Genomic DNA, 22,986 nt, shown 5'->3' with positions numbered 1-22,986 from the left:
CATATGCTATCATGTTTGGATGGAACATTGGTTTTTAATTTTGCATTCCTTTTTTGTGGTTTAGCTTCATAATCCATTCATATTAGTCATTCTAGACTTGCATACACATTGATCTATATATTTTTACGTACCATTTTAAATTTTGCACTTGGGCCCTATTCTATAAGTAGCCAAATCTGTTAGTTTTAGATTCGTGTGCCTAAACCTTACATTCAGATTTTACCTTTAAGGATACATTTAGCTATTCAAAATTAGGTGGATTTTTGGAATTTTTTTTCATCATAATTGGGAACAAATGTATTTTATAATATTGATAGTTATCAATGAAATTGTAAGTTTTGGTTAATTTTATTTTGTAGTGTTATAAATTTTTGCTTTTCTTATTTATCATTATAAAAAAGAATATTATAAATGAGGTCGAGTATTTTATTAAATGTAGGTTGAATATTATTAAATTAAGAAATTAATTAAAAAATTATAAATATAGGTGGATTATAAATAATAATATAAAAGTTGAATTACGAATAATAATATAAAAGTTGAATTACGACAGTTAAAAACACCATAATATAATTTGAATAATGACCGTTCAGACCACCGTTTAATTTGTTTTCAGTAATTAAAATATCATACTTTTTTATTATAATCTTTACTTTTTTATACAGACATTAATACACGTATTTTTCACGTTGTAACTTTGTTACATTTACATTTACCTCCAAAAAAGTATGGTACAACTTTTTGGCTTTGTTAAGGTGCATGACAAGTAATGCCACGAATACCACTGTGTTGACATCAACAAGTACAACTATAAGTAAACAAGAAAGAAAAAAGCATCCTTATGACTGTTGATTGTTAGGCTCTTCAATATCTTATAGCTGGTGCTGCTTCTCCTACCGCCATTATGTCTGTAGGTTCATTGTTTGTAACTGAGAAAGTAAATTCAGAAACCAAGGCCAAATGATCACTTCCCACCTTCTATTAATCAAGGAAAAGACTGGTTAGATGGTGAAAAAAAAGTGCACTGTAGAGTGTAGACGATGTAGTTTGACAAGATGATCCTACAGAAGTGCTATTTCAATTCAAAAGCTCTGCAAAACCACGATCGAAATGCTATGAATGAAACCTTTTTGGAAAAATGGTTAGACTCTTCCAATTTAGAGAATTACAAACTTTAAAGCATCAACACATGTTGAAAAAGGCCAAGTCATATCAAATTCTACTGTCATGACAACCACACTACAAAGAAAAGTTTCAACCTTCCCTTCTAATCTTCTGTTTTATGGGATGCAGGTGTGTGGTTTAAAACACATATAAATTTCTTCGAGCCTCGAAATTATAGGTCAACCTCTGAGCACCCCTTAACATCTTAAACCTTAAATTTACTAAAAATGTTTTGCATTACAATATGGAAAAATCCATAACCCCATTCCTAGCATTCTTGATCACTTAGTAGCTTAAAAGCCAAGCACGAATACCTTGCATGGGAGGCCACCTGCCCTCAGGAGATCACTAATTGAAACGGTATCAAGAACTCTAGTAGGTACAATACCGTCCGAGTACCTGCATCAAGGGCAGTGAATCTTATACTTTGGTAATTGCAATCAATAAGGCCATAACAATCATATTTTTAACAACCAAAATATTTGACAGGGTTTGATTACCATAAGTAATCTACAGTGCCAAGAAACTTTGAGTGGTAGGAAGTTGCCAAGGGTTCATCATTGAATCCCCGTGTACTTGTTGAACCCTGAAAAGCTTTACAACTTTACTATTGTGTTGGTACGGGCCAGAGGAATTAACTGTGGAAATCATATATGGTAGCAATAGGTTGCAAGGGAATAATTAGGTACATTAACTGTGGCATACGAACTATTCAGCTTCAATGGGTGCACAGCCAAATGACACTGAGAATCTCCAGTTGCTATTTTTATCTCTTCATCTGTCCAACATAACAAGCTGGAAACAGTAGGTTGAGAACATAATACTGAGATAAAATTGAATAGCACAAAAAATTTCAAAAAACACGCATTCTTTGCAGTTAGCAGATGAGAAAGTGATAGCACAATTGTATTGTTGTGGGTCAATAATATAAAACTCTACCAAGAGAAAAAAAGGTAATAATGTCCGATTTACAGCACACTAAATCTGCTAAAATGCATGTCTCGTGCAATAGTGTTAAATTCATATATATATATGCATTTGGGGTGTCCAACCCTTATACAAAAGATATTTACATTGTTTTTTGTTTTAGGTCTCCGTAAATATGATTAAAACTTCTACATTCGATATCAAAATATACCTATCCTATACCCATCTAGTCATATTTATGAAAGGTATTAGAAAACATCAGTAGAAATGATCTGAAGAAAATAATAAGTGGTGAAAATGCAAAACTATCTCATCTGAAAATTCTATTCAAAAGTTATTATTACACGAATACCCTGTCAGCTTGAGTCTGAATAATTATTCGATTTATAAGTATATAATATACATGCACACCTGCATTGTAGCTTTCCAATCATAAAACTCTATTACTAGTAAGCAAAAATACTTATGGAGAAGTTAGATGAGGAGGCTGTTCGAAAAGAGAAATAGAAAGTAACAGCTATGCAATTAAAAGGTGTAAATCCTTAAACCACCGAATTTTCTTTCTTTTGAGTCTCCATAAGCTTAGCCGTCACCAGCTTTTGAAAAAGTTGACATGCACAAGTTATTTCAAACTTATGCAAGAAATTTGATTCATTTTACATTGTTAATTCATTCTATTTTTCTTCTGTATGTGCTTCATTTAAAAATCATCCAGAAGAAAAAGTACCCGTCTAGGGTGACAACTGGACCAACGGTTTCTTTATTCTCCCCTAAAACTTGAGCAGGACGGCACCGTTTTTGTCCAGATAATTCCTTTTTGTCATACAGCTTGACATTAAGCTGCAATTGCAAACCACACCTAGTTTCAAGAGTGTCTTCAGTAATACTATTTGCTTGTACTCACGGCATGAACAATCTCTTTATCATGGCACTAAGAAAAACCAATATAAGGTGAATGTGATATACCTCAGATGATGACAAAAACTTATATATTCCACTCTGTTCATGAACAATAAAAAAAGAGAATTCAGTATGTAAAGAATGAAGAACTCAAACTAAATGAAAAATACTGTCTGCTTTCTGGAATATGGCACCTGAGGAGTACTATTAAAATCACCAGCTAGCACAACAGGGGTATTACCCCATTTCTCTGAGAGACACCGTGCTCTTGACGAGAGAAAACGAATCTGCAATATTAAATAATTTCAATTTCAATCAGCCAGTTCAAGGAAGGCAAATCTGACTTGACTACTGAAAAATAAGGTGAAATACCTAGTCGACTGTATTTCTTACAGATAACATAAGTACTTTAGCAGATGAAAAATTGATAAGCTGAGAAGAGAATTGTCAATTGATAAAAAAAAGTGGAAGGAACTGTGAAAAGAAGACCAAAAATAACACATGCAAACAGAGTGTGAGCAATTAATGCTTAAAACCCTATTCAATTGTATCAAGAAATATCTCACATATTAAACAGACTTCTTAAATACGTTTTTGAATTTAGTAAAGAAAATTGGTAGCTATAATAGAAGAAAGACACTCAACAAACATTTTCTTTGGAATAGATGAATGAAACACTTACTTGACCTAATTTAACTTCTCCCCTGTTTGGGTTGTAAAGTACATGGATGTTACCAACTAACAGTCTTCTTGAGTAAGATTCACCCATCTGCCTGTACAGGATGAAGTTAGAAATACAAATAACGACATGCAATAGGACAATATTTACAATAATAACACTAAGACGATAAAGGATATGTGCAGCTGCTTGTGTTCAAACTTACGTAAGATGATGTGCATTATAAAAAGCAAGGGGTTCCCAAAGTATTTGTCCTTCATGAAGAGTCAATGTTCAATTGACAATGACAACAAATCTCCCTCTCTTCTATTCTTCTTCCCATATTTATATCTAACTGACGAACAAACGAACTCATTAATAGCCTAACTATCTTAACTAACTCCTCCTTCTCCGTATATCTAACAATAGTACCCCTCCCTCCAAAAAATAAACCTTGTCATCCAGGTTAAAATTGTGGAAGCTAGGTCCTCCCAAAAATAAAAACCTAGAATAAGCTCACCGATCACTGTGGTGCTTTTCCACGTACCGTATAACTCCACGTTGTCACTCCTCTTTCTTGCAGGAAAACAGATCTTGTCACCACACAACACATTGTCATTGTAGTTCTTGACGCTTTATGGCATTTCACCAAGATCTAGGACGCTCATCTTGCCCTTTGTCGTGGTTATTCTTTATTTCTTGATTAGTGTCTCTACTTCTTGGATGTGGTTTTCCATCTCAATTTACTCTTCTTGCTTGAAGATCTTCAATTTTTTAAAGGTGTGGCTACCATACCTATCTCTGAATATTTTGATTAAGTTGGAGAAAATGACTCCCAATCTGAATAGGAATTCTCTGGGACCAAGAATAGAACCAAGACATTGTCACTCTCTCCATGGTCATGAATTTCAATTTCAAGGAATCAGAAGAGAAGACTTCTTGAACCTCCTCAAAGAGTTTCTCGACTCTTACGATCCATGCAATGAGAAGACTTCTATCTCCACTAACGGTGCCCTCCCTTAATATATCCGGCAGGTCTAATTGTTAGGAACGAAGAATTGAAATAAAAAAGAAATACTAATTCTTTTGAATATGGTGAAGGAAAAGAACAACGAATAAGAGAGAAAACTTCAAGGGTTCCCTTCGGAAAGAAACAGTAATCAATTTATAATGATAACAATTCTCCCTCTCCCCCTATCATTCTTCCTCTATTTATATCTAACTAACTCACTAACAGTCAAAACCAACTCTTCCTTCTCCTTATATCTCTCAGTATTCCAGCTGGTACTCACTTTTGTACAGACTAGTACGTTTAAGATAGGACAGTCTGTCTTCCTTATTTTTAGTCTCATAAACCAATCCATTTTTTAAAATTAATAACTATAATTTAAAGCTATTGTTTTTATTAAAATATACACCTTTATTAAGATTTATATATTACATTATTATATTTAAATATTAAAGTTACTTTTATTTATGTTACTTAAATTTAAAATTCCCTTTACTTTCCATTTTTTAATTTAGAATTATTTTCTTTTTTTTTTCAAATTGAGGTAAATTAACTCGATATAGAGTTAAATTAGCACAATTTTTCGACTCGGTTTGTTAGACCAGACTAAACTGTCCATTTTGTCAGTCCTAAGTTCACATTGTCCTTGGTAAAAATATAGTTGGATAGAAATTTGACACCCATTCAATCGTTTAAAAATCCAAGATATTCTTTCCAATGAAAATAATATTTATAAGGCACATTTTAGAAGAGATCGACGGTTCTTTTTAAGACATTTTACAACATTAAAGTTCTTTTCTTTATTTGTCACTTATGAATATGCGTGTTTTTCTAATAGTGAAAAATTATACAAGAACTTTAAAAGTCATTAACATAGAGGAAAAAATGTTATAGGTAACAGTTTTTAAAAAATTCAATAAACTCAACTAAATTAATTAATGGTATATGTCATTATGTTAAAGTGTCTTACTTTAGTATAGTACAGGAACTTAGAATAAAGTTTCAAAATACTAAAAAGCAAGGACCAACCGTGGTCATATGATTAAAGAAAGGAGTCGACATCAAAGAAGGGATACCTCAAAAACTGACAGTTGGGCAACATTATCACGAAGGCCAATGTCCTTAAATTGAATGTTCTCTCCTTCTAGTAACCGGAACCTAACAAACATAATGAAAAAGTAATCAAGTCAATGGATTAGATTCATCAATTTTTTTTATCTCAGAACGCAATTGGCAATCAATAGATTAATTACTTATCAGTTTTCCAAAACATGGCACATCCGTCAACTGAATCTCCTGTGCGTCTCTACAGAGCCATGCACGCAATTCATTAGGTTCTCAATAATCACACACCAATATATGGTGGTGCAACACTACTATGCATAAGATAATGACAAATTTCACAGTAGTATAGAGACTTCAGCCTGTTTAATGATGAACGATGCCACTCAAATGAACTAACCTTTTTATTTTATTTTGAATGAACCAAATTTGATCAAGAAGATACCAGTCAGTCAAAACCAGAGAAGAAATCAGAATTTTGAAAGAAAATGAAAATCTACCTGATAAGATCCAACATATCCTGCTTTAACCATAATGTCTGAAAGTTCCAAATACTTATCCACCTCCTGACAATACAATTTCGAATGTGGTAAAGTTGCAGGAAATAAATAGTACGTGTGTGTTTTCAGCGAGGATTTTCTTAATGGTGTCCATGTACCTTCACTTTCAGAAATCAGGTATAAATGCAAAAAGTGGTGGTTTCTACAACTACTGGCTGTGGCGGGTGGCAGCAACTTTGTTTCATCTTTTTATCTCCCCTGTTCTTAAGTGGATAGGACCACTCACCATCCTAGTAAGTTTTAAACTTTCATACACATTTTTTTCTGTTTTATTTTACTTTGGTTAAATGAACAATCTGATTTCACTTCTACCCATGCATAATACTTTTGCTTAGGTAATTTTAGGTAAATTCTAAGCCACTCGTGAGGGAATAATATCTGTATTGCATATCGACCATCCGATTAGTCCTACGAAATTTACTCCATGCGTGTCTGTAAGAATCACATTCACATCAATTATACATTTATATACCTATAGCAGACTCAGAAGCAGAATGAATATCTTTGTACACCTAATACAAAATAATTATATCTAAACAGTGAGAATTATATAATACTTCTATCTTTTCTATAATTGATGATGGTCATCAATTCTGTACATTGTTTATTATTTAACATCTTACCTTCCGGTATAAGTTAACTCAGCACCTTTCCCTGGGTTATTCTAACCATTTTATCTCAACAGTTTATACACTTCAGACTTCAGTCTGCAGTAGCGTATAATAGTTCTCTCTCACTTTTGATAGAATCAGATCAAGCTATATCAGTGGATCATGTATTTACTAAATAAGTTAGATTAAATCTTTTTAAATAGATATTTATATATCAAATAGAAATCATTTGAAGAGAATCAAATTTATTTGCATTATTATTATGTTTTGGAATTATATACTTATCTATTTAAAAGGTTAAATTTGTTAGTCTGACGTACATGTAAATTCAGACTACTATCTCCTTTACAGACTTACTAAAAAATTAGTATTTAACAGAAAAATGTCATGTTCAGGCTTACAAAATTTAACTTGATTCATTTTCATCATTGTCTCTTGGTAAAAAAAAGGACGTATGATGAAGCTAGTAATGTTTATATGCACGTTTTCCTAAATCATATAGGTAAAATCATGGCATGAAGCATAATTTGAAGGGTTTGGACGGCTCACTGAAAACACAAACATGTCTGAAAGTTCCAAACACATGACCAAAACGAAACTTCTTGAAGTTAAATGCATTAAACTGAAAGTATAAGTGCAATTTTTTAGCCTGACAAATATATCGAACAAAATGGAACAAATGCAAAGAAGGTGAAAAGTTGGGTACTTGTAAGCAGACAATATCAGGGTCCCATCCAAGAAGCTCATCAGAAATCACCCTCTTGCGACGATCCCATTTGATGTAACGAGAAGGAATGTTTACGTATAAATCCGAGTGTTGAGAAGCATTTCTATCTCCCAGTATGTTGTAAGAGGCCACTGTGAATCTTTCCGGAGAATCCAAAGATTTATCAGATGCTTCCACCCAATGGCGTTTAATTTCGGGAGGGGGACGAAGGTTTCTTTGGGTATACGAATCTGAATGCCATTGGATTTGTGAAGCGATGGGAACATTGAATTTGAAGCAGCTGGGGACAGAGAAGAAGGGTTTGTGTTTGGTGCTGGTGGATGAGAGCACGAGCCAAGACGAATATGCAGAAGAGGCCATTACTCTCTCTCTTCTCTCCCTTGAAATTGAACGAACAACGGAACGCCAAGTTTATTAGAACAGCGCCACAATTCGTTATCTCATCCCAATGCATTTCCTTCCCTCTAAACTGCTACAAGTTAAAAAAAAAAAAAAAAAAAAATTAAAATATTCTGTTGGTCTTCATTTTTTCTGCAGAATCTCAATTTGGTTCTCGTATTTTTATTAGTCTCAATTCAGTCTTCATTTTTGTAAGTTAGTATCAATTAGGTTCGTTAGTAGAAAAGTGCCACGTCAGCTCCTCGTTTTTTTGAATTTTTTAAATTTTTTTGAATTTTTTTCAAAAATATTTTTAAATTTTTTAAAAAATATTTATGCCACGTGTCAAGTTTCTAGTGTGCCACGTGTCAATCTAATATGGTGACACGTGTCAAACTCGTTTTTTTGAATTTTTTGAATTTTTTTTAATTTTTTTAATTTTTTTTTTTAAATTTTTTAAAAAAATATTTATGCCACGTGTCAAGTTTCTAGTGTGCCACGTGTCAATCTAATATGTGACACGTGTCAAATTATTGTATGAATATCAATTTGGTCCTCATATTTGTTAATTTGATTTGATTTCAGTCCCAAATTTTTTTAAAATAATTTTAATTTCATGTGCTCCAAATTTAGAACAAATTTAATTTTTTTATAAATGTAATGATGATACTTTTATTACAAGTGATATTTCTATTACATATTTTTAACAACATTTAATTTATTTAAATTTATATTTTACATTAAACTTTATTTAAATTTTATTTTAAAATTATAAATATATAGATTAATAAATTTATATTCGAAATATTTGTATAATATTCAATATCAACAATATTTTAGAGTTGGCTTAAAAATAACAATTTTATAAATTCAAATGTAAAATTTTAAAATAATTTTATAAAAAATTAAAATAAAAATATTTAAAATTTTAATATTAAATATAATTAATATTATTAAAATATTTAATAAAAATATCAATTTTAATAAAAATAATCATAACATTATATAAAAGTAAAATTTGGTATAAATTTGGAGTGCCTGAAATCGAAATTTTTTTAAAAAAATTGGGACTTAAATGAAATCAATTTAACAAATATGAGGATCAAATTGAGATTCATACATTAATTTGACACGTGTCACCATATTAGATTGACACGTGGCACACTACAAACTTGACACGTGGCATAAATATTTTTAAAAAGAAAAATTTTAAAAATTTTAAAATTAAAAAAAAAAAACGAGAAATTGACACGTGGCACCTACTTAACGGTGTTAGTTCTTTACTAATGGAAAGGACCTAATTGATAATAATTTACAAAAATGAGGATCTAATTGAGACTAATAAAAATACGAGGACCAAATTAAGATTTTGCTATAAAAACGAGGACCAACAAAAAAAAAGTATTCACGTGATATTGATTAATTTTGCACAACCATTAATAAAACCAAATTCAACTATAAGAAAATAAAAATAAAACACAACTAGCTGGTATGGAGTTACTAGTGAGTAAGAAAAATCCATGTTTCACAGGTAACCATCCTTGATTTATTATTTTTATTATTATTAGGAGAACACAGGAGATGTTAATATGTGTATATGTAATTTTTTAAGTTTTAAGGAGAAGAGACAATAAGTCATAAATAATATATTAACGTAAAAACTGTATGACGAAGAAAATAAAATAAAATAAAAGTCATGAATTTTAATATAGTGGTTACTGTAAAAAAGTAAAGTTAGTTAACAAGATTGAAATTATGTAATCACAAATCTCTTTATATGCATATATAGATGTAAAGATTATTATTATAATCATTACTTAACGTTTGATTGCCTTCTTTTTTCTATAAGCGTGGATCATAGTTTATTGTTTATTAAGTATGCAACGAATATTATTTAATGTATAGATAGAAAAAAAAAATTGTTATCAATTTCAATTATGGATGCATTCATATTTTCTTACTTAACCTGTCACCGTTAAAATTCTAAATAACTTCATATGTTTCAACTTATATATTTATGAATGTATAATAAATTAACCTTCAATAAAAATAAAAAAGTAACATATATTTCAACTTTATAATATATATATATATATATATATATATATATATATATGTGTGTGTGTGTGTGTGTAATTTTAACTTTTAAATCAAATAAAATCAAATGTAATTGATTTAATCTCTTTGTATTTACAAAAATGTCCATGCTCAAGCATAACTCATAGCATTAATATTTTTATTTATTACTTTTCTTTTCCACACAAAAATATCTAAATTTCAAATGTTTAATCACATAAACCACCCTTACAATGTGAACTGGTTTAACATTGAATTATAAATATCATATTTTTTTATTATAACCGTTACTTTTTTATACAGACATTAATACACGTTTTTTCACGTTGTAACTTTGTTACATTTACATTTACCTCCAAAAAAGTATGGTACAACATTTTGGCTTTGTTAAGGTGCATGACAAGTAATGCCACGAATACCACTGTGTTGACATCAACAAGTAAAACATCAATAGCGTAGTCATTACACGTGTACTGATATCAGCCTAGTTTAGTACTGTAGAGTGAATTTGAAACAATTCCTTGAGGACAAGCCACTAGTTTAGAATCAACATTGGACTTCCTGAAATTGCCGGGATCTCGAAGGAAAGTAATTAACACGTATTCACACCCGTTAGAAACTAAGGGCATTTTTTATGGATATAAGAAGCACCTTGCTCTTCATACCTATCCATAGCACACTGAATTAGCTTTGTATTTAAAAAATAACAATCATGAGTACAGAATTTTTAAGTCAGTTTTCATGGTGATCGAACTTGAATAACTGAACTCTTTCGCAATCAGTTAACACTTACTCAGACTTGGAGAACCACATCTGCTGGAAGGAGCCAACAGAAGCCAATATGCTCCCCCCTATCCAAACACTGCAAAGGAGAAAATGGCCTTTTAATGTGTAAACAAGCTACATAATCTTAAGTTGCATTGCATCATTAAGAAAGGAGGGAGAACTGGAGCAGATGTTGCAACATAAACCAACTCATCGTAATATCATCACAGACGCGTGAAATTGAGAAAAATACAGACAAACACCATGAACATCCCACCTGAACCTTCTTTCAGTAGCATTGCCACAGGCAAATACTTTAACTCTAGCAGCTGGAGGGGACTCCTACAAACAGAAATCACATCTCAAACATCTTGTCTATGTATTAATATAAATACAATTGCCAACAGCCCAAGAACATCATTCAAGCATATGTCTGACATGTAAATAACATATCGTCTTACATACTGAAATATTTTCCAACCAATTTCCACAAAACAGACAGAAGGTTGTGTTCCTCCTAGTTTTTCAAAGCCTTATTTTGCAATTACTAGGCTTTTTACAATCACCGATTCTCTACAAAGCTTTTCAAGGTTTCCACGATCTTCAGTCTGTGGATTGTGTCTTTATGTATATGATAATGATGGCATGTGGCAAAAGGGAAATTTATTACAATAATAGAATAAAAAGAACAAAAACATTGGACATTTTAAAAGAAACCGGCCGATAAAATTTATGATAATCAGAAATTTGGCATTCAGAGCGGATCGTGTGTTCCTGTATATGATAGTGATAGCATGTGGCAGAAAAGAAATTTATCAGAATAAAAATGAGTACAAAACATTGGATATTCTAAAGAAAACAAACCAATAATATTTATCATTAAGAAAAATAGGCCTTCATTTAATAAAATATGTGCTTCTGTGTAAATTTGACCTCTAGCAAGTCTTTCTCAATGCGTTCCTTCAGTTGATGCATTGAAGCTGTACCACCAGTAAGCTGTGAGATATACAACATTTGTTTCACATATGTCCAAGTACCCTTAAACTCAGAAAGAGGTGGAACGGGCAAGCACCAAATCAATATGAAGGTTACCAGTATGGTACTAAATAGTTCTCTACGAATGTTCACATCACACTTATTAATGCTCTCTATGATCTGCAAAAGAAACGGTAAAACAATGAGCAATGGAAGAAAACTTTAAGTCTTAAGTCTATATAGAAAGAATGTACTAAAATTTACAAAAAAAAAAAAAAACCATTTTAGGAAGACTGCGAAGTTTAGGAACAATGTTTGCAAGACCCTCCATGCCAGGGATTGTCTGCGATTTATATTAAAGAAGTAAAATTAATAAGAGGACGCGCAGAATGGAAATTTGACTGAACTGAACCGTAAAAGCAAAGAACACCGCTAAAAATCCCATTGAATAAAATCAAAACATCCAAGCATAAAAACCACACACCAGAACAAGAGATGGATTGAAAAGAATATCAGGAATCTTGAATCTGTCAGATCCGACTTCAATAATCCTGTGACATGCATGGTATCAAAGTTATATGGTTATCGCAGAAAAAGTAATTAAAATCAACAAATATACTTGTAGATACACAGAAGATAACAGAGACAAGAACCGAAGACCATTCAAATAATTAAAAGAAAAAAACCCTGAATATTTCAATACAAGTAATGTTGGACTCACTGGCCATCAGGAAGCTCGTATGTGGTCATAGGAAGATTAGAATACGCACTCTCTGCATGGAAAAAAAAAATTATAATAGATATCAAGTCGTGTGGAATCTGATAATAATGAAATCCAATGTAAACAGAAAGGTAAGACCATCATAGTTAAAATGAGTCCGACTATAATGTTCTCTAAGAGAACTGGTTAATGAGAAGTTAATAATACACACAAGTAGATGTTTCCAATTAATTAAATAAATTAAACTATTTATTGTGTTTTACATATAATAAATGCTTTATTTTTCAATAAAAATTTTCATTACATCAGCACATCAAAAAACCATGAGCAAGTTCCACAAATAATGTCAAAGGAAAAATCAAGCCAACATATGCATAGCTTGCGAGAGAACTGTGAAAGCTGTTTAAACCCCTGTAGTTGCAAGCAATCACATCAGTTTACTATTTATATAATAATTAAAATAAAACTAAATCATAAGAATCTAATAAACTCATACATTGCTACCATAGATTAACAAAAAAACTTTCACGAATTATGAAATAATACAATAGTAGAGCTACGGTTAATATCAACCATTGAAGAATGGACTAAAAATTTTATTTTCAATCAACATATCACAAACAGAGCTAATTAATGCACAACCTAACACAAATGCCACAAAAAGGAAAGCATTTTTCTGTATGTGTCCCACAAAGAATTCAATGAACTAGACCAAGAAGGCTCAAAAGTCAAAACATTATGTGAAACTACGATTAGGATACAAACCATCATATGGAGAATCTGGTGTTCGGCAAACACATTCCTTGATTTTTTCAACAATAACCCTCTGTCACGATAATGAATCAGCAAGGAATGGAGATAAAGACATGAAAATAAAATATGGGCGGAATAAATACCTGGCAGTAGAGTTTGTAGCCTTTTGATGTACGTGGAAAATCAAGGTCTACAATCTATGAATCACAAAAAACACAAGTCATAAAGATATGAATAAGCAAGAAAGAAAAATAGATGTACATTTATCACTCCAGCAATGTACCACAACCAAGACTGTCATTCTTAACAAACTTGAACAATTAATTGGCCGATAAAGTTCAAGATCAAGAGTGGGCATCAGGCTTGAAAAGATGAAAATGGAGTCCTTATTCCATGTCATGATAGTTCTACCACAAAGTTGAAGCCCTCTGGGGGCAACAGTGGAATACAACACCCCAAGGTTGACACCCCGACATTCCAAACTTCAAAAACTCAAGGGAAAAAGAATTAAAAGTTAAGCAAAATCACAAAAACAAGACATGCTACTGAGAAATAGTTAAAAGTTACAATTATAAGATACCTGAATATTCCCAGGGCTTATTTCCTTCTTCTTGAATGAATATTGAGGTCTTGGCTAACAAAAAAATGTAAATATAAATATAGCTACTTTAATTGAGATGATCATAAAAAAAATGAAAATAGCTCGTTTTCGTTACTCACTGTGATAGCTTTGGCCTCCAAACTTTTCGTCAAGGATTCTGTCAGAAATTGTCCTCCTATAATAGAAGTTATCACAGCCTATTGTAAACATAAATAAAGAGATAAGCAGACACGGGAAACTTATATAAACATTAAACACAAAATACAAGGCTACAATAAAGATATAATAAAAATTCCTCTAAATTATATATCAAGAAAGAAAATGTAAAACATCCACCACATACAGATGAAGAAAAATTAATATTGATAATGAAACTAAATGGAACTTGCATGCCACAATTATACTCCTTCATACAAGGGTGAATACCAAAAACAACTCAACCATTTTCTAACATACTAAAAATAATTGTCGTCGTGATTATACAATTGGAAAATTCCCAGTTTTGTCACAAATTTTAAAACAGTACCTTTTACCATGTTCTTTCATAGTCAGCAAAAGAAGATCAGATAACTTATCACATGATATTAAATATCTTTAAGAAATATATCAATGACTTACTTAAAACCCAAATCCAGTAGTGATCTTCTTAATGAAATAAGATGTCTTCGGAACAATAATTCACACAAAGAAAAGTGTAATTAATAAAATTAGTCTTATAATAACAAATTAAATACAATAAGCATGTGGTAAAATATGAGTTCTATTTTTCAGGACAGCAAATAATACCTTTTGAAGAACATAACCATCCAGTACTGGTACAACTGTAGTTAATCCACCACCACTAAATTTTGAAATAATGAACAAAACTACTCGTCAGAAATGTACTATTATAATCTGGCATGTCAACTGCACTCAATCAATTTGAAGTAAAGTGACAACAAAATTTAGTCAAATGCTGAAAAATAAAAAGGAAGACAAATGTACTGCACTATCTTCCGAACCGTATTCACAAGTACCCAATCTGACAATTCTATTGAACATTATCATCAACACAGAACCAAATTATTTGTCATCAGCTTAAAAATTCTCATACCTATCAACAACTAATGAGGTAGCACGTCCTGATGCAAAAGATGTGAGAACCTGGTGTCAAGAAAGATTCCTTCATTAACTAGTTCAGTAATTCATGGTTTCTTGCAAACTATATAAAATACATTTTTTATCACTAATGTTTTATGTTGCAACTTGCATGTAAAATTAAGACATGAACAGAACAGTAAAAATCATACAACTTACCGCATTCTTCGCCAAAAACAATGCTGGTACTTTATATTTTTCAAACATAAGTTCTGCTGCCCTGATACAGAAAGAAAAGAATTATAAAAAAGAAAATTTAAAAATCGAATTATTGAACCAAACGTTATTACCGAACATGAAATAATATAATAGTGTAAATAACTAAAAGCCTAAAAACCAAAAACTTAAATGAGAGGGGATGGGTACTTTTATCAGAATACCTTTCTCTCTCTTCTTGAGTGCTGGAACATTGTTCGGCAAGTAGCATTGGACGCTCTTTAGGATCAACCCGGAGGCATTCCCTGAAAAAATAGTCACAGCGAATAGAGGAATAAAACATAAAATGAGAAAAATAAATTAACAGCAATGCGTAAGAGAACAATACTTGACACAGATGGAAAAACAACATCACACATACAACTCGGATTGGTAAACACAAAGTGAGATTGGTGTAACATATGTCCTAGCATAAATAACAGGACATCTCAACCACACATATCCCCTTTTTGCTCTATACAAACTAGAGTTGACAAATTCTTGGGAACACCACATATGACAAAAACTATCACAAGATTCCAAAGTAAGAACCCTGGCAAGACAACTGCATATGATATGTCAAGAAAATAATGATCCTGTATACCACACAAAAGAAGAAGAGAAGAAAATGATAATCTTTCATTCCAGATTATACAGTTCCAGTATTCAGAAACAACCTCAAAGCATGATCCCATATGTTGTCAACAATATTCCAGTCAACAATAACTCCATTCCTCAATGGTGAGAGCAGCTGAACAGTATATCAGACAAATTACCAAAAAAAATAAATAATACAAAACTGAATTAATTAAAGCCTAATGTAGCAGATATTTCAAATACCTCCATATAGTCTCGACGGTATCCCAGGGACTGCGATCCTACATAAAGTTTGCGTTTTTCTTTGGTTCTGTCAGATTCATGATTTTTATTATTGTTTTGCAAATCCACAGCAGATCCAGAGGACACGCCAGCATGAACAGGTCCATCAATGTCCATTTGATCAATTACACCAACAACCTAAATAATCAATCACTATACGTAACTATATATTTCCTATAAATTTTACAGATATCCCTTACAAAAATATGTTATGCATTCTCCAACAGTATTATTTAAGATCAAGCACCAATGTTTATGTATTCACTACATGAATGGATTTGGTTCCAATAAAGTAAAATGTAAACTAGGTATTATCTAGAGAAATTCAGTGATATGTCAACACATGCATGATTTGTTATTCATATGCATGAATTGATTATTGATCATACCATCCACTACTGAAATTAGGTCATGTTGATCATTACAGGACAAAAATTCAGAGCAGAACTGAAGAGGAATAATTGTGTAAAATTGATAAAACTGCTCAAGACATGGAAAACTCAATATACAATCTCCTCCTCAATAGAAATGTGTGTCGACTCAGTCCCCAAAATTTTGCATATAAAAAATTCAGTCCCATAAATTATCCATCTATGAAATTAATCCTTGCTAAGTGTGTAAGGCTTGAGAAACCTTCAATAAATAAATATTAATGAGACGCACCTAAGATTAAAAAAACACAGGAAGAATGCAAGAATATTCGGATATAGCAGAGTGAATGTTGTATAAGCTTAAAACAGATGCGCATTTCAAATTCTATTTGATGGAAAAAAAGCAAGAACAGAAGGTTTGCTAGGAGGGTAGGTCACAGTTGAAAGCGACGCTTACAGTGGGGAAAACGGCCTTGGGAGCCTCTTCGCCAGCGTAACCAGCTTTGCATGTATGCGAACCCAGGTCTATTACTATGGCTGATGCTTCGTCTGTGAATTACGAATAAAAAAGAAAACAAAAAGATTGAAATGAAAACGAAAATCAGAGATTACGAAAGTTGAAAGAGAGACAGGGAAGAAATGAGTGAACACTGACCACCGCCATACATGACTCGGGTTTGGTGAGGTGAATGTGAGTTGTGTAAAAGAAAGTTGGGATTGAAGGGTTTAGATGAGAAAGAATGTAAAGAAGGAGCACGGAGAGAAAGAAATGAAAGGAGGAAGAAAAGAACGAACAGAAGAAGAAGAAGAAGAAGAAAGACCAAAGGCTTTTTCAAGTTTTCGCTGATGGCGGGTTCTTGGGATTCAATCCATGCCACGTTTTATGGTTGTTCTTGAGAAAGATTGGAAGTCTATACATTTTAATATAAGAAAACTAAAAGTAATTAAAAAGTAGTTTCTGTAACTAAATAAATTGAAAAAAAAATTATTAAAGTTCATGTTGTAGTTATAAAACTTTATACATAAAATAAATAATTATACTTATATATATATATATATATATATATATATATATATATAATTCCTCTTTTTAGTCTTCACGTCTATTTACTAATTTTACATTTTAGAAATTTTTTAAAATCAAAATAATTATTTTATTATTTACCTTTTAAATGGTTTTTTTTTTAAATTTAATCTTTTTTTAATTTGATCATTCTTTTATAAAATTGTGAAAATTATTTAAGTTTACTTTTGTAATAATAATAATAATTTTAACATTTTTTATTATCATAAAAAAAGCTTTTCTAAATTCAAATAATTACTAATAATAAAAAAAATCCTATTTTTATCTTTCTAATAAGTACTTTTTTAAATTCAAATAATCATTTATACTAAAAAAATTATACAAATTATTTATTTTTATAACTTTACGATTTAATCCTTTTTTTCCTAAAATTTAACTATTTTTAAAAAGATGAAAATAACTACTTATTAATAAAAATTTATCTAAACAAAATATCTACAATAAAATTGTAAAATATTTAAATTTACTTTTGTAATTCTGTTAATAATAATTTTATTATTTTTTATTATCATAACCAAAAAAAAGCCTGTTTAAATTCAAATAATTACTAATAAAAACTATATTATAGGATGAGTAAATTTATAATAAAATACGTGCTAAAAATAGTTATAAAATATTTTTTATTTTTACATAAAAAAATCATGATTATAATTATACAAAAAAAAAACACTTTTAATTTTTATGAGTGGTTTTATTAGAGTAGAATTGGTTAATAAATGTAAAGAAACAAAAGGTAAAAGAATAAGTTTGTTTAATTTGTATTTTGAGCTTGAAAAACGAAATCAAGCACTGAAAATTTGAAGTTATAATTTCAATTCTCAAGGATAAATTTATCTTTGTTCTATAAGACCAAATTGATTTAATTTTGAGAGAAAAATAATATCAAAACTATTTAATTTAGCTTAAATAGTATGTTGGAAATGGTGAGAATAGCCATTATCATAGATATGTAAGCAGAGAGTATACGCAATCACTTTGATTAAGAAACACAACTCATTGACCACATCATGCCACAGCAAGTCTTGTATAAAGAGTCTTGTCAACCAATAAAAAACTTGGGAAGAAAAAAACCTTCTAGTACATAGTGATAAAGAATTAAAGACAGATGTTGAATGAAATTGAGCTATTTAACTTCCTGGCAGTTAAAAATGGGATCTTTACAAACAGAAAATGATCTTATGTGATCATTATTATAAAAGTTACGTGAAATGCAACTGACTAATAATAATTTCACAACATTGTACACTATAATTCAAGGTGCTGGAAGGGCTCAAAATTGAAAAAACACAACAGAATAGTACCTGAAGATTCCAAGCTTCAGGTTCGAATTCAATGGGCAGAAACTGCTTCTTAAAGAATGGATAAATATTTGCTTAATCATGACTCTGGAATTAAAAGCAGGGCCTTGAACGAATTTACTCTTTTTAAGTAGTATGTATCTCCTTGCTGTACGATCCTGTTTGTACTTGTCAAAAGGATATTCTAAGTAAGCTGTTTCCTCAACCAGTTTGCTCTATCTTTTTGGCACTGTTAACAAATGTTGCACTTTTATCAAATCCTTCCAGCAAAAGAATCCGAAGAGCTTCTATTCCATCTTGTAATGTAAAATTCAACTGAAAGATAATTTTATGAACATTTAGAACTTCCATGTGTGGCAAGCCACAGTTGTCACTTCAAACTTCAAAAAGTGAACAAAATACGTACCTCTTCTCTTTCCTGTTTAGTGAACGTGCGAAGAACAAATGCTACAGGATCCATTTTACCGGGAGGTCGTCCGATGCCTAATCAGCAATAAAATGGCACGGTGTTATAAATTATTGTAATATAGATGTAATATAAATTACTGAAATGGTATGAATTTACCAATTCTTAAGCGAGGAAAACCATTATTCCCTTTGAAATGATTAATAACACTCTTCATTCTGCCAAAAAAAACAAGGAAAATGAAAACAGTGACGCTTCATTTCTCTTTCTATTTGAAAGAAACAAGGTAAATGGTTATTTTTATATCACCCAGTATCAATTATCATAATAAATATAGTTAGCCTTCCGGCATGCCTTGCCCTCAGAATATTGCAACCTTCTTTCCACCCTCTTCCAAAACTTACATACAGTTCCCCCAGTGCACTCCCCAATCTCAACACAAAAAATGAGTTTCTTAAACTTGCACGGTACAAAACCACACAAGATCAATGATTTGACGCAGAGACAAGGAGACTGATTTACCCCTACATATAATTTCAACAGAGAAAAAGGGAATTGTTTACTTTTTTTTCCCATAGTAATTTTTCTAGTTCTCTGTATGGTTGTCATGCATATTGTCTTGGTGAACACATCAACTCAAACACCCTTTGCCCCAAAAGAGTGAGCGAGGATATTATCTTGATCATTAGCCACACAGCAAAAAAATTTACCCACATCTGATGAAAATAAATAGTTCCTTTCCAATAAAAGAGGCATGCGAGTCTAGCATCCCACAACCCAATATTTTGCCTTGATTCAGTTGAGCATGAAAAAGGATAACTGTGCAGGAAAGTATTTTTCAAGCAAAGCATTTCCCTGACCTTGTGGGTGTGACTAAAGCAAGACAAATATCACATTTCAACTTTCAAAAATACGAAGAACCCAGGCCTATATTCACAACAACAATGGACATGTTGATTTATAGATTCAAAGGTGCCAAAGCAGGCATACACCAGTTCTGTTGCAAAAAGAGTGCGCAAGTAAAGAAAATTATAATTACCCATTGTGGCCTCCATGTCCACCCTTTGGTAGAAGCCGCAATTTAGCAAAAGGTAAATCCAAGTCATCAAAGATCTGAAAATGAAAATTATCAATGCCATATTGTTTAAAAAGTAAAAAGAACAAAGTAGTCATAGCATAGATATTATACCACGAGTACTTGCTTTAGTGGAATCTTGTAGTACGAAACTATGGCCCCAACCTTCAAAATAGATCGAAACAACAGCCCATAATAATCAAAATATAATATTTAATACAGTGAATTCTTAGGAAGCGAAGGTCCAACTAGGAATATAGATATATTATGCTATGACTACACAGATCTTTAAATTAAAAGAAAGAATTGATGTCATAAGTATAAACATGAGTCATCATAGCATAGACACAACAAAATGCCATTGCTTTAAAACATTTGAACATTATATCCAGATAGCACACATACAGATTCACCGCTAGAATTCATAAAAGTCTGTGGTTTTGCAAGTATGACTGGGACATCACCTATTAAACCTGCAACCAGAAAACAACTTCTGTCACGAATGAGAACATACAAATACTTAAACTTTTTTCCATTTGCTTTTATCACCAATATTCTGAAATGTTGTGGAACCAGTGTCTGTCTGCTATTTGAATATTTATGCAAAAACCATAGCATGGCAACTACATTAATTGGGTGATTAAATACTGATGGATTCAGGTTTGGCAAGAAATCCGGAATCACAACACAATTGGGCTTCACAAAAAAATAAAAATTATCATCATAACGCAGAAAACTGAATACAAAATGATGCTAAAACAGGTAAGGATGATGAGGAGTTTGGAATTCAGAGTTCAGACATATATGTTAGAAGTATGGCAAGACATATCATATCTATCAATCCTAAATAATGGCATAGACTAATCGATCCCAAAACTGAATATATACAAGGTACATGTAAGACAGCTCCAAAAAAATTGCCACCTTGCGAGACAAATTTAAATGCTAGTAATTTTGTACAGGGAGATAACACAATGGTTAGAAGCATTGCAGAAAAAAAAAAACGAGCATTACTCCTACTTGTGATATCTAGGAGCTAGAAAGAAATCATATCTTTACCAATAACCTAGACTTTGAATTTTAAAGCTGACTGGCAGGTCTCTATGAAAAGATAAAACCAAATTTAATTGAAGAGAAATATTAGAGGCAGGGTTTTGCCAAGGTCTATCAAACCTTTCCCAAATAAAGCTTTGAAGGAAACAGTGTTCATAGATATCCCTTCAGCTTCAGCTATGGCATCAACCATTTCAAAGCCCACCTGAAAACATAAAACTCCAAAACAGGTTACAATAATATCAATGTCAAAAAATGTTATGCAAAACTGATTTTATGTTTATGTTTTGTAACTATCCAAAATGAAAAGATGGAGAGGGTATGAATAGGGTGACTGACAGACATTGTGACGAGTGGCAGCGTACTTTTTGCCTGGATTGCCGAGGCCAACGATCAACCAAGGTAAATTTTCCTTCTTCTCTTTGGACTCCGTTGATATGGAAGCAGACGAAGAAGAAGAACTTTGAATGGTCATAATGCGATTGCGAGACGGAGAAGATAGAGAGAAGAAAGGCCTTGAGAATCGACACCCGTGAAAGGGGATTTTCATGGAAGATACCCAGAAACTACAAATGTTCATCTTTTCAAACGTCAATGAAACACAAACATGATAAACCCTAAAAAGAAGAATCGAGGAAGGTAGGATGGAAAGAAACCAGGAAAAACAAAGATAAAACGCATGGAAAAAAAAACGACGCCGTTGCCGGGGATCGAACCCGGGTCACCCGCGTGACAGGCGGGAATACTCACCACTATACTACAACGACCTGATGTTTAGAGATTCCTTTTATTCCTAATTATTTTTTTCTTGTAGGCATACATATTCCTAATTATCTTTATTCTTGTGTAATAGTGATAACCAAAGTTAAGTGTTATTCCTTGTATTAATAAATCAGGAATATCTATCTGGCAATATTTTAAGAGTAATTTTAAGTATATCTGGATTCAAATATTAATTGGACTGAGTACGAGTACCCAAAATATTTTGACCGGATAGATGGACTTTTCAATTTTTTTCATATATGAAGAAAGCCTTGTTTCTTGATGGTAAAATTATTTCTCTTTTCGTAAAAACAGACTTTTTTTTTTCTTTTGCGTCCTTCTCATTCTGTTAAATGATAAACTATTTGTGATATTGTGTCTAATGATATTGAAGAAACATAAATTTATACTCCTTTTAGTGAAAGTGAGGTGGAAAATAATGTTAAAGAAATATATATATATATATATATATATATATATTTACTACTACTATTATTATTTATTTTATATTAATATTTTTAATTTTAAAATTTTTTATTGTGGTATTTTATTACTTCACCATAATAAGTTTGTTAACTCAATTCATATGACAACTTGTAGGAATAGTCTTAGTACAGAGGCGTGTGTCATATTATTAGCAATGCAAAAAAAAAGAAAAAGAATGTTATGGAATAACTATTTCTAATTGTTACATGAGAAAAAAAAATATTAATTCGATCTAACATAATATTAAAAAATAAAACTAAAGTGTAGACTTTCATAACTCAAGCCACTATAGTAAGAAAAGGAAAATATTAAAAAGCATTTTTTTTATCAAAAGAGAGAAAAAGAATGGTTGA

The 22,986-nt window shown here is 31.4% G+C and overlaps 2 protein-coding genes, 1 non-coding gene and 1 pseudogene across 19 annotated transcripts; all 4 read right to left on the bottom strand.

The window, feature by feature from the left end:
- Positions 1–680: 680 nt before the first annotated feature.
- On the bottom strand, positions 681–8,074 carry LOC114177204 (carbon catabolite repressor protein 4 homolog 3-like; annotated as a pseudogene). Its single transcript, XR_014994059.1, has 12 exons — positions 7,598–8,074; positions 6,221–6,286; positions 5,912–5,964; positions 5,735–5,816; positions 3,674–3,760; positions 3,186–3,278; positions 3,058–3,090; positions 2,819–2,931; positions 1,854–1,959; positions 1,665–1,750; positions 1,479–1,563; positions 681–978 (listed from the first exon to the last, which is right to left on the bottom strand). The product of XR_014994059.1 is annotated as a carbon catabolite repressor protein 4 homolog 3-like (transcript).
- A 2,249-nt stretch (positions 8,075–10,323) lies between these two features.
- Positions 10,324–19,128, bottom strand: LOC114177202 (actin-related protein 4-like). Of its 16 annotated transcripts, none has more exons than XR_003603108.2 (20): positions 17,125–17,373; positions 16,927–17,018; positions 16,060–16,236; positions 15,897–15,970; positions 15,405–15,485; positions 15,184–15,244; positions 14,981–15,030; positions 14,674–14,728; positions 14,007–14,084; positions 13,867–13,920; positions 13,430–13,483; positions 13,299–13,359; positions 12,534–12,585; positions 12,297–12,363; positions 12,093–12,155; positions 11,930–11,992; positions 11,771–11,833; positions 11,115–11,166; positions 10,866–10,934; positions 10,324–10,737 (listed from the first exon to the last, which is right to left on the bottom strand). XR_003603108.2 is itself a non-coding variant. In XM_028062461.2 (20 exons), exons 1-20 carry the CDS (start codon positions 17,135–17,137, stop codon positions 10,692–10,694), a joined length of 1,338 nt encoding a protein of 445 aa, XP_027918262.2. In that variant the 5' UTR covers positions 17,138–17,363; the 3' UTR covers positions 10,324–10,691. The 16 variants fall into 16 exon arrangements, 8 of the variants coding, with proteins under 8 accessions (XP_027918262.2, XP_027918263.2, XP_027918261.2 ...); XM_028062461.2 differs by having other exon boundaries at positions 11,115–11,179; positions 17,125–17,363; XR_003603107.2 differs by having other exon boundaries at positions 11,771–11,992.
- Positions 18,662–22,128, bottom strand: LOC114177205 (peptidyl-tRNA hydrolase, chloroplastic). Its single transcript, XM_028062469.2, has 8 exons — positions 21,729–22,128; positions 21,506–21,590; positions 20,738–20,805; positions 20,447–20,497; positions 20,297–20,370; positions 19,417–19,475; positions 19,258–19,334; positions 18,662–19,166 (listed from the first exon to the last, which is right to left on the bottom strand). Exons 1-8 carry the CDS (start codon positions 21,963–21,965, stop codon positions 19,053–19,055), a joined length of 765 nt encoding a protein of 254 aa, XP_027918270.2. The 5' UTR covers positions 21,966–22,128; the 3' UTR covers positions 18,662–19,052.
- On the bottom strand, positions 22,081–22,152 carry TRNAD-GUC (transfer RNA aspartic acid (anticodon GUC)). The gene has a single exon. It is a non-coding gene; the product is annotated as a tRNA-Asp (tRNA).
- Positions 22,153–22,986: the final 834 nt, after the last annotated feature.

The sequence above is a fragment of the Vigna unguiculata genome, chromosome 3 (assembly GCF_037176805.1).
Source record: "Vigna unguiculata cultivar grain cowpea cultivar isolate G323 ecotype 2 chromosome 3, ASM3717680v1, whole genome shotgun sequence".
In the NCBI taxonomy this organism is placed as follows: Eukaryota; Viridiplantae; Streptophyta; class Magnoliopsida; order Fabales; family Fabaceae; genus Vigna; species Vigna unguiculata.
This window is presented reverse-complemented; position numbering and strand designations above follow the sequence as displayed.

What these genes read in the sequence shown, in the direction of transcription:
- LOC114177202 (XM_028062460.2), bottom strand. An exon ending in TGTTTTTGGCGAAGAATGCG is followed by an intron (nt 15,031 to 15,183) that starts GTAAGTTGTATG and finishes TCTTGACACCAG; the next exon opens with GTTCTCACATCTTTTGCATC. An exon ending in TCAATCCATCTCTTGTTCTG is followed by an intron (nt 12,156 to 12,296) that starts GTGTGTGGTTTT and finishes TATAAATCGCAG; the next exon opens with ACAATCCCTGGCATGGAGGG.
- LOC114177205 (XM_028062469.2), bottom strand. Translation starts at nt 21,965, where the DNA reads ATGAACATTTGTAGTTTCTGGGTATCTTCCATGAAAATCCCCTTTCAC. An exon ending in CAAAGCTTTATTTGGGAAAG is followed by an intron (nt 20,806 to 21,505) that starts GTTTGATAGACC and finishes TTCTGGTTGCAG; the next exon opens with GTTTAATAGGTGATGTCCCA. An exon ending in CTAAACAGGAAAGAGAAGAG is followed by an intron (nt 19,167 to 19,257) that starts GTACGTATTTTG and finishes ATTATCTTTCAG; the next exon opens with TTGAATTTTACATTACAAGA.